Source organism: Cucumis melo, chromosome 1 (assembly GCF_025177605.1).
Source record: "Cucumis melo cultivar AY chromosome 1, USDA_Cmelo_AY_1.0, whole genome shotgun sequence".
Classification (NCBI taxonomy): Eukaryota; Viridiplantae; Streptophyta; class Magnoliopsida; order Cucurbitales; family Cucurbitaceae; genus Cucumis; species Cucumis melo.
This window is the reverse complement of record NC_066857.1, coordinates 12929192-12943982: the sequence shown is the minus strand read 5'-3', so window position 1 is coordinate 12943982 and position 14791 is coordinate 12929192. Positions and strand designations below refer to the sequence as shown.

At 37.0% G+C, this 14791-nt stretch overlaps 1 protein-coding gene across 2 annotated transcripts in view; it reads left to right on the top strand.

The window, feature by feature from the left end:
- LOC103490131 (1,4-alpha-glucan-branching enzyme 3, chloroplastic/amyloplastic) overlaps positions 1-14791 on the top strand; it is a 50053-nt gene that overhangs the window by 18625 nt on the left and 16637 nt on the right. Inside the window, exons 9-11 of one of the 2 annotated variants that reach the window (XM_008449501.3) lie at positions 2199-2289; positions 3175-3276; positions 9576-9678. In XM_008449501.3, the coding sequence (XP_008447723.1) occupies positions 2199-2289; positions 3175-3276; positions 9576-9678 (296 nt within the window). The remainder of the gene's footprint in view (positions 1-2198; positions 2290-3174; positions 3277-9575; positions 9679-14791) is intronic. The other variant, XM_008449502.3, reaches the window with a different exon arrangement.

Below are 14791 nucleotides of genomic sequence, written 5' to 3'. Positions count from 1 at the left end.
CAATCTGTTCAAAATCACCCAAGTGTAAGAAAAAATTCCCTCGGTTAAAATCTGTTATTCCTAATGTAGTTGGTACAAAACCACATTGGTTTTTTTTACTTGAATTTTTGCTTCAGAAACATTTAGAAGGTTGAGTGTTTCAGAAGCGATATTTTCCAGACCTCCAAAATGATCTCCTATCACTTTGAACGTTTGATTGCTCCAATAATCAAGAGGGAGGGTTTTTATTTTAATCCATCCTCCATAGCCTTCAATAATAGATGGTCTGCTATGTTTACTTTTACTCCATTTCTCAAACTTTAAAGGAAAAGGACCCATTACTTGCCATACCGCTTCTTTTCCAACAAACTCTTTTAGAGAACCTTCATCCAATTTAATCAAAGCATTCTCTACAAACAATGGATTAATGATTATCTTTGATTGAAAAAGATCTTCCATGGTTTTTCTAATTTCCTTCCAATCATCAAACACAAAAAATCTTGAAAGAATGCATAGATTTTCGAAGTCTTCTTTTAACTTCCAGATTTTTAACGGTCTAGTGTTGAGTTGCATTCTGAAATCCTGAGGTTAGAACAAGGGAAGAAATGCTCCGTTTTTCCAATTCTTGAACAGAGGGTCGGTTAAGCATCACCTTTTCAGCTTAACTTGCTCTTAATGACTCGAAAGGGGGTTGCAAGGAGGTCTGGAGATGATTTCTGTACCAAATCGAATAATCATGCTTCTTCAAGAATCTTTCCAACATTTTGTGAAAAGGATTTCCAACCTTGTCGAGAGACACCAGAACAAATATGGATGAAGGATACATTTTTGTTCCTCTTCCAAGTTACACACCTCATAATCCAACCTACTTTTGACCTAAATTTTAAGAGTCTTGTACTTCAAAAATCATCAAAACCATTTCGAAGTAGAAAACCATTCTCCGGGCCACGCAAGAATTCAGAAGTTTCCTTCAAGAACCATTTGAATTGAGTGTCTGATAATGACAAGATCTTTCGAGCTTCCACGTTTTCTATATGGAAGTAATCTTTGTCGAACCAAATACAGTAAGGGGCATTCACTACTTTGCATCTTTCTACCTCCATTTTCACGAAAACTAGACAGCTGCTGAAATAGGGATGGACAAGAAGATTCAGGCTCTAGTGAACTTACCGGAGAAGGACGACAAACGCCAGAGGAGAAAAAGGGAGTCGAAGTGTGGTTAGGGATGAAAGGAAGGAAGGGAGGAGAGAGGAGAGAGTCCACATCACTATTTTCTCCATAGGTTAGATGTTTTACATGGTAACTGCAAATATTAATCCCTGCAAGTTTCCTTAACACGTGAATGTTGTAGGGTCAGGCGGGTAGTCTCGTGAGATTAGTCGAGGTACACGTAAGTTGATCCGGACACTCACAGATATAAAAAAATAAAAGAAATGAAGAGGCCAAGAGTGCTGTAGTTTTCAAAGTACTTTGAGAGGGTACACCACGAAGAAGTGTTTTGGCGAGCAATTTTGTACCAATCCCACCATCCAATGAACTTATTATGGAATACCCTTCGGTTTCTTTTAAACCATAACTCTGCCAAAATAGACTTTACTGCATTAAGCCATAGAAAAAACTTAAGAAAGGCGGCCGATCCTTCAAAACTTCAAGGCTTCAAACTGTGAAATCTGCGATGCAGTGGATCTGGTGCAGCAACGGTTAAGCCATAGAATCTGAGGAGCCTTGCTGAGTTTGGGCCCATAAAGGATCCGAGAAGCTGAACATTTTCTCAGATATCGTCCTGAAACATTCAAGCAAAGTTAAAAACAGAGAACAAACTTGCCCAAAAGCCAAATACCCTGTGCTTTTCTTGGACTCTAGTCTTTGGTTTCAGCTAGGGCTTGGACTTACAGTCTTAGACCGAACTTTTCTAATGATTAGGCTTCACATTTTCTGATATACTAGATTACCATAAGCGAATACCCCATGTTATTCATGGGTTACATAAGCATCATTGGGAGCCTAAAGGACCAAGAGACTAATAAACTTCTGTATCTAAGACATTACATCAATACACTTGTTCTAACTAGAAAAATGGATTCTGCTTATACTTATTTATTTATCTTAATTTTTGAATCGTGATTTCCTGCTCTTTTTTTTTTATTCAAATATATTTCTTCTTGACATGTAAAATTCTTTCTCGATTTAGTTCCTCTCTTAAGTTTCTGCTTGAACAGGTAAAAGAGGGCATCACAAATATTGGGGTACCAGGATGTTTAAATACGGTGATCAAGATGTGTTGCATTTTCTCCTCTCGAATCTTAACTGGTAATGTACATAGCAATTATATATATAGAAAATAAACATTTTCTTGTTATAATTGAATGTGATATTCAGTCGTTTCCCCATTTTTTGGTGTTGTACATCTCCTTTGTTTTTTTGGTTTACGAATTCTTAAAGATAGTATTGGTCCTATGTTGTGTGTAAGAACGTGTTTCTAAATAAAATCCATTAAGGTACGATGAGAAATCCTCACTCATACATGCCACAAAGAACGAACTTTATAAGTCTTCATCATTGTCATTATTTTTTAGAAATAAAAATAAAGTATTCATTCCACCATAGAATGGAACATGGAAAGAAAAAATCTATTATGGGGTATTTGGCTTGATGTAGAGATTGAGGAGATTCTCTTGTCTTCGCCTCGTGATGAAGCTCAATTGGGGCAAATGACCTTTTTTTAATTTTTGTTTCGGGATATTTGACGAGAGGAATAATAAATTTTTTATGGAGGTTGAAAGATCCAGTGAGGAGGTCTAGGAGGGGACTCAGTTTAATGCCTTTTTTTTTTTTTTTTTTTTTTTTTTTTTTTTTTTTTTTTTCCTGAAACGGAGACAAAAACTTCTTTATTAATAAGAACTCAAAGTACAAAAGATTTATACAAAAAGCGCAATAAAGAAGTAGTTATCAAGGGAGGGTTTAATGCCTTCTTGTTTGTGTTGTTGATAGTCTCTTCTGTAATTACGATCTTGGTTTTATTTGGTTGGATTGAGACTTTTTTTAGTTTGTTTTAGGCTCCTTCTGCTTTTTTGTGGGGTATTTTTTCTATGCCAATCTTTTATCATTTCTCTATTGTTTTTTTGCAAATGTATATATATCGAGAGAGATTGAAATGAAATTATTAATCTGAGGTGTAGGTTTACCTTTTAACAGGTGGGTTGTGGAGTATCATATTGATGGTTTCCTTTTTCATTCACTCTCTTCAATGATCTATACTCACAATGGTTTTGCTTCTTTTACCGGAGACATGGAAGAGTAAGGCATCTACTGAAACTTATCATCTTACTCTGCTAACATTCAACATTTTTCTAACACAATAAGAACTAGAATTTTTAATTCGGAAAGGAAAGCAATAATACTGTTACCTTAGAAAATTGCTCTATATGGGTCCTTATTTGTTTAATTCAAATCTTGTATGTTGTCTCATTGTCACATGTGTAATCTTTACTGGAATGTCTTGTACCATGTACATTTCATCCTCTTGGAAAAACTAATAAATAAATAAAATTGAAGACATGGCATGAATGAACTAAGAAACACTTGTTGAAGTCAAAGGAGATCATAAAATGCCTTGCAATTGGCGTTAGTTATGTTAGATATAATATTAAGGTTCCTTTATCCATTAGCTTAAGCTATTAGATCAATCCAAAGATAATAAAAGTATTACAAATGATGACAAAAACAACAATCAAACTGAAAAAATAAAAGCGTTCCAATTCAAGATCTAAGCCTAAATTGGCATGGCTCTATCTTTCCAGCCTAGAGTTATAAAGAGTTTCAAATTTGTTGTAGGGTTGTCTCTTGTATCAGTCCACCATAACTTTTGGACTATTTTTAATTTGTTGTTTTAATTTCCCCCCCCCCCCCCCTCCCCCCCCAAACCTTTTCCTTTTTTTATTTCCTTGTGTATTCTATTTATTCTTCTCATTTTACCTATTGTAAAATTAATCAAAAAATAATAAGAAAAAATCGTGGTTTTTCTCCCGGTACTCGGGTTTCCATGTAAATTTGTGCGTTTTTTGTCTCTACTTTCAATATGGTATTAGAACAGGTGGTCTAGGGAGGTCTTGTGTTCAAGCCCCTGCATTAGTGATATACAATTAAATTTTCCTTCAACCATCAGCTTAAACCTTTTGGTGAATTGGTCGATTAATATGGTATCAAAGTCCATTAAGGCCAAACGGGTATTTGGTCCAGGATAGGTGAATCCAAAAGAGGTACCATCTTGAGGGGCATGTTGAGAGTCCCATGTTGGAAAAACCAAGGAGACTCACACTTTTTATAAGATAGATGGCTACTTCTCTCATTGCCAATTGGTTTTGAGATGGAACCCCATACTAGTTGCAGATGGTACAATTGACAGACATATGGCCAGACTAGTTGCAAAAAGATTCATTCAGACCTATGGGATTGACTATTCTGAGACTTTTTCTTCTGTTGCAAAGTTGAACACTATTAAAGTTTTGTTGTCTGTTGCAGTGAATAAAGATTGGCTCCTATATCAACATGATGTTTAGAATGCATTCTTGGATGGGGATCTTAAAGAGGAAGTGTATATGCGTTTGCTTTCAGGATTTGAAGCTCAATTTAATAATCAAGTTTGCAAGCTTCAGAAGTCTTTATACGGGTTGAAACAATCTCTAAGAGCGTCGTTTGACAAATTTTCCCTTTTCATCAAGTCTCAGGGGTACAATCAGGGGCACTCCGATCACACCTTGTTCATCAAAGTCTCAAAGGTAGGGAAAATTACAGTATTGATTGTCTATGTCGATGACATTATGCTATCTAGGAATGATATTGATGAGATCGTTTAACTAAAGAAAAAGATGGGGCTTAAGTTTGAAATCAAGGATTTGAGAAATCTGAAATATTTCCTTGGAATGGAGGTGGTCAGATCTAAAGAAAGCATCTCCGTGTCTCAGAGAAAATACACCCTTTATTTCCTAACTGAGATAGGCATGTTGGAATATCGGTCTGCTGACACTCTTATTGAATTCAATTGTAAACTAGGAAACTCTGATGATCAAGTTCCAATTGATAAAGAACAATATCAGCGTCTTGTAGGTCAATTAATTTACTTATCCCATACTCGTCTTGATATTTCCTTTGCTGTGAGTGTTGTCAGCCAGTTTATGCAGGCTCCCTATGAGGAACACATGAAAGCTGTCAACAGAATTTTGAGATACTTGAAAACAACACATGGTACAAGGTTGATGTTTTAGAAAGATATTTAGAAAGACCATTGAGGCATACATTGACTTGGACTGAGCAGGATCTGTTGTTGACAGTAAGTCTACCTTCGGTTATTGTACCTTTCTTTTGGGCAATCTTGTAACTTGGAGGAGTAAGAAGTAAAGTGTTGTGGTCAGAAGCAAGCGCTGAGGCCGAATACCGAGCCATGAGTTTGGGAATACGAGAGGAAATTTGGCTTCAGAAAGTCTTGTTTGATCTTCATCAAGAATGTGAGACACCATTGAAGTTTTTTTTTTTTTTTTTTTTTTGTGATAATAAAGTCGTTATTAGTATTGCTAACAACCCCGTTCAATATGATAAAACTAAACATGTTGAGATTAATCGATATTTCATCAAAGAAAGACTTGACAGTGGGAGCATATGCATCCCATACATCCCTTCGAGCCAACAGGTTGCTGATGTTCTCACCAAGGGGCTCTTCAAACCAAACTTCTACTTTTGTATTAGCAAGTTGGGCCTCATTGATATTTACGTCCCAACTTGAGGGTTCTTGTATCAGTCCACTGTAACTTTTGGACTATTTTTAATTTGTTCTTTTAGTTCTTGGATATGATGAGGGTGCTAAGGGGATGTCAACCTGTTGGAATTAGTGGGCTTAGCCTTAGATTATGGAAGTATTTACCCTAATTCCTAAACCTTCTCCCTTTTTTATTCCCTTGCGTATTCTATTTATTCTCCTCATTGTACCTATTGTAAAATTAATAAGAAAATAATAAGAAAAAAAATATCGTGATTTTTCTTCCGATACTCGGGTTTCCATGTAAATTTGTATGTTCTTTGTCTCTACTTTCAATACAACCTATTTGAGATGCTCGGACGTGCCTCCTAATCCTTAGGGCATTTATCTCTTTGTCTTGTATTGTTCTTTCATCTTCTTGATGAAATTTCTTGTTTCTTTTTTGAAAAAAGCATTCCAATTGAAACACTATCTTGAATGAAGTAATTAACATACGGTTTAAATAAAGAACACCAGGATGAAGCTAGAAGGCACACAGAGCCCAAAGGATCCTATCTTAAAAAGTACTCTGATTTCGTTCAAACCAAATCTCAGATAAAAGAGCTTAGGTAACATTGATTTAACAAGTAATAATTGCAATTACTCAATTTCTACAATTGGTACAGGTAATGATAAAAAAAAGCACAATTAGGAAATAATTTAAGTATGGAACTCTCTCTTAATACTAGGCAACAACTCCAGCAAATGTGCAGATTGCGTTTTTCTTCACATTCAAGTAATATTTGGGGTTACTCCATTTCATATTAACTAATAGTCGACTAGCAAGCTGGACCTTTGTTTTCTTGACCTTTGTAACAAGCTGGATGTTTTTATTATTGTTTCTATGTTGGTTTGTTTATGTTTGTACTCGGGATATGATGCTTGGCGCTAAAGGGATGTCAACCTAGTTGAGATGTCTAGATGTGCCTCCTGATCCCTATAGAAATCCCTTGATTACTACTTATTTATTGCTCTCTTTGTGTAAATCTCTTGTACTTTGAGTTCTTATTAATAAAAAAGTTTTTGTCTCCGCTTCAAAAAAAAAGAAAAAAATATAGTCAGACTAGCAAATTTGAATGGTGGATAATTCTATATATCTACAGACACTAATAAAAATAGTTAGATAATGGTGTAGGTTAAACAAAAGAGAGACAATTTTATGAATTGCAAGACTTCCATCCTCTTTCATTAGTTTGGAATTTTCCTTTTCATTTGCTTCTTTGTATCAAGAGGAGGTAGACTTACTCTTTACTCTTCTGTACTCTCCAATCTTCCCACCAACCTCATGTCCACTTTCCTATTCCAGAAAAAGTAACCAAGTCGATTGAAAGAAACATGAGGAACTTTTTTTTGGAAGGAAACACGGGCAGCAAATTGAATCATCTTGTTAAATGAGACTTAGTATCTAAAGCCCAAGGAGAGGGGGTCACGACAAAGGAAAGCCGTGCTGAGAAGTCCTTCTCTCTGCTATAAGAAGTGCAGCAGTTTGGGTTTCCTTAAACAAGGAGTTCGGGGCTTACTCTATTCAAGATATTTATCTCAACTGGGCAGCTTTCCTCTCCCAACCAGCCCCTTAATCCTCATCTAGTATTGGATCCAGCCTTCAGACTTGTATCACCTAGCAGCTGTAGCTTTTGTTTTTGTTCTCATTAATTTTTGGTTCTTTCCTAGTCTTGGCCTGTGTTTCTTTTCTGGACTTGTATATGTTGTACTGTTTATTTTCTCTGTTTCGATCAGTCTTATATCTGGGATATGATGTTTTGGTGTTAAGGGGGTGTGAACCTAGTTGAGATGCTTGAGTGCACTTTCTGATCCCCAAGCTTTTTGCTCTTTATGCTTCTTTGTTATTCTCAATGTATATAACTCTTGTACTTTGATTTTATCATTAATAAAGAAGTTTTGTCTCATTTTAAAAAACAAAGCCCAAGGAGAGGGGGCCTCTGCCTAGACAAACCGAAAATTAGAAATATGGCTTTCCTTGCCAAGGTTCGGGGTATCCACGGCAATTGGACATTCCAGTGGAACACAAGCGGAAAAGAGACCTCCAGTTTAAGAAGCCCCTGGATAAATATATCTAGGCAGTGGCACAATTAGAAGCCTTGGCAGATTTTAAAATCGGAAAGGGGCGCAGAACCTTGTTTTGGTTGGACCCATGGCTGGACAGAATTGCTTTGAAAACCAGATTTCCAAGGCTGTACAGAATAGCTCTTCTTCCTAAGGGTTCAGCTTCCAACTACTGGGATTCCTCCACCTCATCCTGGTCTATTGATTTTAGAAGATTATTAAAAGAGGAGGAAGCTTCTGATTTTCCACTTCTCCTTGAATTATCGGATAGGACAAGGTTATCCAATTTAGATGATAAAAGAAGATGGTCTTTGGAATCTCATGGAGTTTTTTCAGTAAAGTTGTCATCAAGACACCTTGCTTCTGCCTCTCCTTTGGACCCACAGCTGGCAAAATGCCTTTGGAAATCTAAAAGTGTGAGGAGGGTGAATATAACCATATGGGTCTTGCTGTTCGGGAGTCTAAACTGTGCTTCGGTTATGCAAAAGAAACTCCCAACTCATTATATTTTGCCGTATATTTGTCCATTTTGTCTTAGATCTCATGAGGACCTACAGCATATTTTCTTTGAATGTATTTACGTGGCCAAGTGTTGGAGTAAGCTCTTTCTCATCTTTAATCTAGCTGGTGCCTTGATAAAGTTTGCAAGAATAACGTTAGACAGCTTCTAATTGGTCCGATTATGGATAAATTACATCCTTGATTTGGTGCAATGCTGTCAAGGCAATCTTAGCAGAAATCTGGTTTGAGAGAAACCAATGGGTCTTCCACAATAAATTTTCCTCTTGGCAGTACATATACGAGTTGGCACGGGTGAATGCCTGTTCATGGTGCTCTCTAAGCAGACAGTTCAACAACTACTCATTGCAAGACCTCCTACATAATTGCCGGGCCTTCATTCCATCAATGAGAAGATTATATCCTTTCATCCATCAATGAGAAGTTATGTTGAGGATGCTATAAGTTTATGTTGCAGTAAGTTGTAGTTTATGGACATAATCAGGGCGCTAGGAGTTGAGGTGTCTTGGTGCACCTATTGATCCTTTGGTTTATTGCTCTTTGTACATCCCTCAAGTATATCGAGCTTTGTCTCTTTATTATTTTTATAAAGAGATTAGCTTCCTTTTCAAAATAACTATTTTGTATCCTTTCATTCCATCAATGAGAAGATTTTATCTTTTTGGTTAGACAACATGGTAATACTTATTTCAAAATCTAATTCCAAAGCAGGTGAGGTAGTAGGACTCAGGTGTAATCTGCAGAGTTCGATTTTATGTGGATACACAGTCCTGGTAGGTAGAACTTGGTAGCTACTTTGTTGGGCCGTAAAGAAGTGAGTGTTTATGTGACAACACTTAACTTTTGTTGAAACCAATTTCACAAGAATTTCCATCCCCCAAGTGTACAAATGTAAATCTTTCTATAGTTCTTACAATCTTTCCTCTCTTTTGATCAATTGGAGAAACCTTCTTTAACTACTTTGATTTTGGGTGACTTTTTATTGTTTTATTATCCTTCCTTTTTAATTTTATACATTAATGAAATTGTTTCTTAAAAAAAATCTAGCCCAGCAACCAAGCAGAGATCTTCTATCAATTATCCTTGTGTAACTGCTTTTTCATAAAAGTTTTTCCAAATTAACGGAAAATTCTTATCTTTATATTCAGCTTAACGTTGGTACTTTGGTTTCTGATTTATTCTATCTTCCTAGTAATTGAAACCCAACCCTGCTTGTTCACAGGTTTTGCAATCAATATGTAGACAAGGATGCGTTGCTGTACCTCATACTGGCAAACGAGATACTTCATGCTCTTCATCCGGATATAATAACGATTGCTGAAGATGTAAATGATTGCTCATCTATTTGCATGTCTATATTTTTAGCATACATATACTTGAAAACCCTTTTATTCGTGAAGTCAAAGTTAGAGATTGGTATGATGCCTTGTTTTGGCTTGGTAAATGGTTAATCGGTGGTCCTTAGCTGATAAATTCTTAAGACTTTTCATGTTGGCCAGGGGTAAACTTCCACTGTTAAGAAGTGAGAAATGAGGTCAACGACAATTGGATTTCTACTTTTAGAAGACCTTATCTTTTATAGAGAGATAAATAGTTAGTCGTATGTGTACCTTTTCCTCCTTCTCTGGTTAAAGTTATCTTTTCTTTAGTAAAATCCCTTTTCAACCACCATTTTTTAGGCTTTTTTTTTTTTTTTTTTTTTTGAGATGGAGACAAAACTTCGTTATTAGTAAGAACTCAAAATACAAAAGAGTTATACAAAGAGAGCAATAAAGAAGTCGTAAGCAAGGGAAACCTAAAAGGATCAGGAGGCGCACTCAGACATCTCAACTAGGTTGACACTCTTATAGTGCCCATTGTTATATCCCAAGAAAACAGAAAAAAACAAAACATACAATATTGAAAAGTCCAGCTTAATGTGGGAGAGGATGATTTGATTCAATAGCAAATCTGGTGGGGTGCAAAGCAGAAAAGTTACCGATCTTATATTTAGGTCTCCCTTTGGGAGGCTACCCTCGACAAAAGGTGTTTTGGCAACCGGTCATTGATCGAATTCACAAAAAACTAGATAGGTGGAAAAGATACAACATCTCTAGAGGTGGAAGACATACTTTGTGCAACTCAATTCTGGTTAATCTTCCCACATATTACCTATTTTTTTTTTCAATACCTGAAAGTGTGGCTGCCTCTTATAGGGAGAATCATACGAAACTTCTTTTGGGAAGGTCATGCCATTAGCAAAATCAACCACCTTGTTAAGTGGAACAAGGTTTCATCTCCTGTAAAAGATTTAGGGGGGAGGGGGGGGGGGGGAAATTAAAATTCATAACACTACTTTGCTTACTAAATGGGGTTGGAGATACTCGAAAGAAGAGTCAGCTCTTTGGAGGCAAGTAATTAGAAGCATTCACGGTAAGGAGGCTTTTGATTGGTTCACTAAAGGGAAGTTCGGTAACAGCCTAAGAAGACCTTGGGTCAACATTGCTAGAGTTTGGAGGTCGGTTGATTCATTAGCCTCATTTAATCTTGGTAACGGTCTTAGAATTGGTTTTTGGACAGATCCTTGGGTTGGTAACACCCATCAAGGATCCTTGGGACCATGATACTTCATCTTGGACATTGGACTTTAGAAGAAGTTTGAAAAATGAAGAAATTGCAGAATTTCAATCATTTCTATCCCTCCTCTAAACGGAAAAAGTGGTTAATTCTGATGACTTTAGATCATGGTTTATTGGGTCCTTTTCTGTTTTTTCTGGTCATGTTTTTTTTTTTGTTTTTTTGGATCCTTGTAATAGGCTGGACGTTATTATCATTGTTGCTCTGTCGGTTTTTTGCCTTTATGTTTTTTCGGGATAGGGTGCTTGACGCTAAGGAGGTGTTAACCTAGTTGAGATGTCCGGATGCGCCTCCTGATTCCCCTAGGATTCCCTTAATTACAACTTCTTTATTGCTCTTTTTGTATAACTCTCTTGTACGTTGAGTTCTTATTAATGAAGAAGTTTTGTCTCCTTTAAAAAGAAAAACAAGGGTCCAGAAGATTATTTTTGGACCAAAAAACAGATAAAACAAAGGGAAGACCCAAAAATATAAATCTCAACCATAAAGGCTAAAAGGGACAATCCATCAAAGCTTAAAACGCAGAAAGAAGCTTCAGACTGTGTAATCTGCAAACAATGGATATGATGCAGCAACTATCAGGCAGGTCGAGTGAGAAAAGCACTCCAGTTGAGGCAAATGTCTTGAATGGAATAATTAACAAACTCCTTTTGTAAGGAGCACCAAGCTGCAACATTAAGATCTACTGCACGTACAATTTCTGCCCTTGATCTTGCTTTATCATGGAAAATACGTTGATTATGCTCGAACCATAATTCTGTGAGTAGAGCTTTTGACAAATTTTCCCATATTATACGAGATTTTTTTGGGTAAAATAGGACCCGACAGAAGTCCATACTACTGAATGAACAAATACCCCATCAAAATTGAACCAAGAAAGTTGAACATGACGAAGAAGGATGACCAGTCGATTAAGGATCCTTTAGAATCTGATCTTAATACCTTGTTTCTCAGAGGAGGATATAATTACTGAGAAACATCCCTCTTTATTTCCCTCACAAGCTCAACACTGTGAAGTTCCAGATCACTTGAAATAAATTTTTGAGAAGTGTGGAATTATTTTGGTTTGAGTACAAAATTTAGACTTGATCTTGTTTTTTCAGCCAATTACTTTTGAAGTCTGTTTTAGTGAATCATGAGAGGTTTGGTGGATGCTTCTATTATTTTGGTCGTCTAAAGTTCTTTTGAAATATTTTGGTTCCAGTGACTCACTTAAGATTTAAAGACAACTTAGGAGGCATATCTTTTCAACAATCCTTAACTTAAAGCTGCATGGCTTTTGCTCTAACTTGGTGTTTCCTCCCATCCATTTTGAAGTTTTTAGTCTACAACTTTCAGCTGATTTTGGGCTTCTTGTTGAAAGATTTTTAAGTTTTCTTTGTTCTCAGTTTTCTATTGTTTGCTTAGAGTTAGTGTTCAAAATAAATGTATGAGGGTGTTTGTGTAATCTTTATACCCTTATTTATTTTCTTTTTTGTCAAGGTCCATTATGACCTATATATATTCTATCCCTTGGATTCTTTTGATAGAGAAATATACAAAAAGTCTCCTATCGTGGTTTTTTCTCCTTGAATTAGGATTTTCCACGTACACAGGTGTTATTCTTTCTTCTCTTTTTATTAATTTTATAGTTTTGATTGTTTTGTTCAACTCACCCGTACTTTCGTTTGTGATCGTTCTTTTCGCTCTTAGTATAATTCGCTTGTACTTTGAGCATGATAGGAACTGAATTTCAATATGAAATTCCAGTAATCTTTATTAGTAATTCTCTGCAATATGAGTGAATTGAGGAGATCTCAATTCAATTACAAATCACAATCTCTCTTGCTTCCTCCGCTCAAGAAAGTCAAGACTAAACTTCTTTCTACAAGACTGACTTTCCATCTCCCGCCTAGCCCCTTTTTAAACTCTCTCCTTCTAACTACTCAACTACCTCTAACAGCTTCCCTTCTAACTACTCAACTATCTCTAACAACTTTTAGTAACAACTTACTTGCTAGTGTTTATTTAATTACAAGGGTGCCCCTGCTTTCTCATTCTTTCTTTTATTCTTTCTGCTGTACTGGAATAATATTGGAGGTCTAACATTACTCCTCCCTTCCAAACTCACCTTGTCCTCAAGGTGGAAGTCCGGATATTTATCAGCAACATCAACATATGGTTCCCAAGTTGTTTCATGAATTGACAGCCCATCCCAACGTATCATCACCTCCCATTCCCCCACCTTGTTTCGACGGTAATCGAGGGCTTCCACCGGGTGTGTTTTCCAAACAAAATTCTCATCCAACTGCTGTATCGTTGGTTGTATGTCAGTATGCTCTCCTACCAGTTTCTTTAGTTGAGAGACATGGAAAACAGGATGAATTAGTGCGCTCTTGGGTAATTCCAGCTTATACGCCACTGGTCCGATTCTCTCCAGGATTTTGTAAGGACGAAAATATTTGGCTGACAGTTTCTCATTCCTCTTTCGTCTCAATGATAGCTGACGGTATGGTCGTATTTTCAAAAAAACAAGGTCTCCCACCTTATATTCAATATCCCGGCGTCGTTTGTCTGCGTATTTCTTCATTTGTTCTTGGGCTAATCGCAGGTTTTCCCTTAAGGACAGTATCATTTCATCCCTTTCTTTCAGCTGTTCGTCTAAAGTAACGTTAGGCGTGACTTGCGTACCATAAGACAATAATGGGGGAGGTTTCCGCCCATAAACCACCTGGAAGGGTGTCATTCCTAGAGCCTTTTGGAAGGTAGTGTTATACCAGTATTCAGCCCATGTTATCCACTTAACCCACTCTTTGGGTTTGTCATTGCAGAAACATCTCAAATATACTTCAACCCCTCTATTTACTACTTCGGTTTGTCCATCTGATTGCGGGTGATAAGCTGAACTTCTATTTAATTTTGTTCCCGCCAAACGGAACATTTCTTTCCAAAAATTGCTAAGGAACACCCGATCCCTATCTGATACGATGGAGGCTGGAAATCCATGTAGCCGAACTACCTCCTTAACGAATAGCTCTGCGACTGTCTTTGCTGAGTAAGGATGTTTTAATGGTATGAAGTGGCCATACTTACTCAGCCGGTCTACTACCACAAAAATGACTTCGAACCCGGCTGCTTTAGGTAGTCCTTCCACGAAATCCATTGATATATCATTCCAGATTAGTGTAGGAATGTTTAATGGCAGTAATAGGCCTGCTGGTGATAGGCATAGAGTCTTGTTTTGTTGGCAGATCAAACATTCAGCGCAGTATTTTTTTACAACAGCCTTCATGCCTTGCCAATATAATTCTCCTGAAATACGTTTATAAGTGCGGAGAAAACCTGAATGCCCTCCTACTGCCGAGTCATGATAGCTATGTAGTATCTGTGGTATTAATTTGGACGTTTGTGATATTACCAGCCGGTCTTTGTATTTCAACATTCCATTATGTATTTTGAACTTGCTATCCTGTAGAGTCATGTTGCCATTCATTTCAGCTATAATTTTCATCAGCTTTGTATCTTTTTCCACCTCTTCTTTAATGATCTGCAAATCAAGGGAGACTGGGACTGTTATGGTACACATCTGCACAGTGGGGGTTATTCTTGACAACGCATCAGCCGCTTTATTCTCGACTCCCGGTTTATATTCTACGTCGAAGGTGTATCCCAACAATTTAGCTAACCATCTTTGATATTGTGGTTGTACCACTCGCTGCTCTAACAGGAATTTCAGTGATTTTTGATCCGTTCGCACGATGAATCGATTGCCCAGTAGATATGGGCGCCAACGCTGCACAGCTAGTACTACAGCCATTAATTCCCTCTCATACACTGGTCTGC